General features: G+C 60.5%; 1 protein-coding gene across 1 annotated transcript in view; it reads right to left on the bottom strand.

Moving 5' to 3' along the window:
• LOC104277478 (1-phosphatidylinositol 4,5-bisphosphate phosphodiesterase delta-4-like) overlaps positions 1 to 731 on the bottom strand; it is a gene marked incomplete at its 3' end in the record, with an annotated part of 4,833 nt that overhangs the window by 192 nt on the left and 3,910 nt on the right. Inside the window, exons 8-9 of the mRNA XM_009874117.1 lie at positions 333 to 507; position 1 (exon numbers count right to left, since the gene is read on the bottom strand). The exon at position 1 is cut by the window's left edge and continues 192 nt beyond it. Coding sequence (XP_009872419.1) covers position 1; positions 333 to 507 — 176 coding nt within the window. The remainder of the gene's footprint in view (positions 2 to 332; positions 508 to 731) is intronic.

Raw genomic sequence — 731 nt, 5'->3', positions numbered from 1 at the left:
GCTTCAGTTCCTGTAGGGTTGGGGACAGGGAGAAGGCACTTTAGGGTGCCTGTCTACTCTGTGGGACTTGCCCTCCCCCAGGACCCTACACTGCTGGGGCTCAGCACCAGGAGGGGACATGGTAGGAGGGCTCTGCCCTGCCATCTGGCTCTGCAGGGCATGGGGACACAACCTTGGGGACAGCTTTGAGATCTCTCTGAACATGAGGACACAGTGTCCCCAGGGTCCCTGAGTGCTCCAGTGGAGTAAGACGACACTGGGACAGAGGTGGCCTTTCCTCTGGACAGCTGTCACCTCCTCACCCCACTCCCGAGCAGGACAGCAGTGCCTGCCATGGTCTGGCTCTGTCCCTACCTCCGGCGATGGGAGCTGGGTGGGGACGCGCCCGTCGGTGGTGGTGGTGAGGAGTTGTTCCCCCAGGATGTCCTTGAGCTGCTGGGCCAGGACCTCCTGCTGCTCCATGCTGCAGTGGTTCTCCAGGGAGAGGATCACTGGGTAGTCTGAGGTCTGAGGAGCAACGTACGCAGCTGGAGATCAGCCTGGGCAGGGTTGAGGAGCTCTCACAAGGGCTTTGCCAAGGCATGACCAGTGCCAAGATGAAGCCCTTTGTGTGTTCTCATATCCCTCTTGAGACCATCATGCCCCTCCAATCCCCTGGCATCCCCCATATTGCGTCCTCTAGGCCCCATCTCACCCCTGCACTCCCAGCAGACTGTGTCTGCATGAATCGC

This window comes from Apaloderma vittatum, unplaced genomic scaffold (genome assembly GCF_000703405.1).
Source record: "Apaloderma vittatum isolate BGI_N311 unplaced genomic scaffold, ASM70340v1 scaffold34337, whole genome shotgun sequence".
Lineage (NCBI taxonomy): Eukaryota > Metazoa > Chordata > Aves > Trogoniformes > Trogonidae > Apaloderma > Apaloderma vittatum.
The sequence above is the reverse complement of the archived record's forward strand: the minus strand, read 5'-3'. Positions and strand labels throughout refer to the sequence as shown.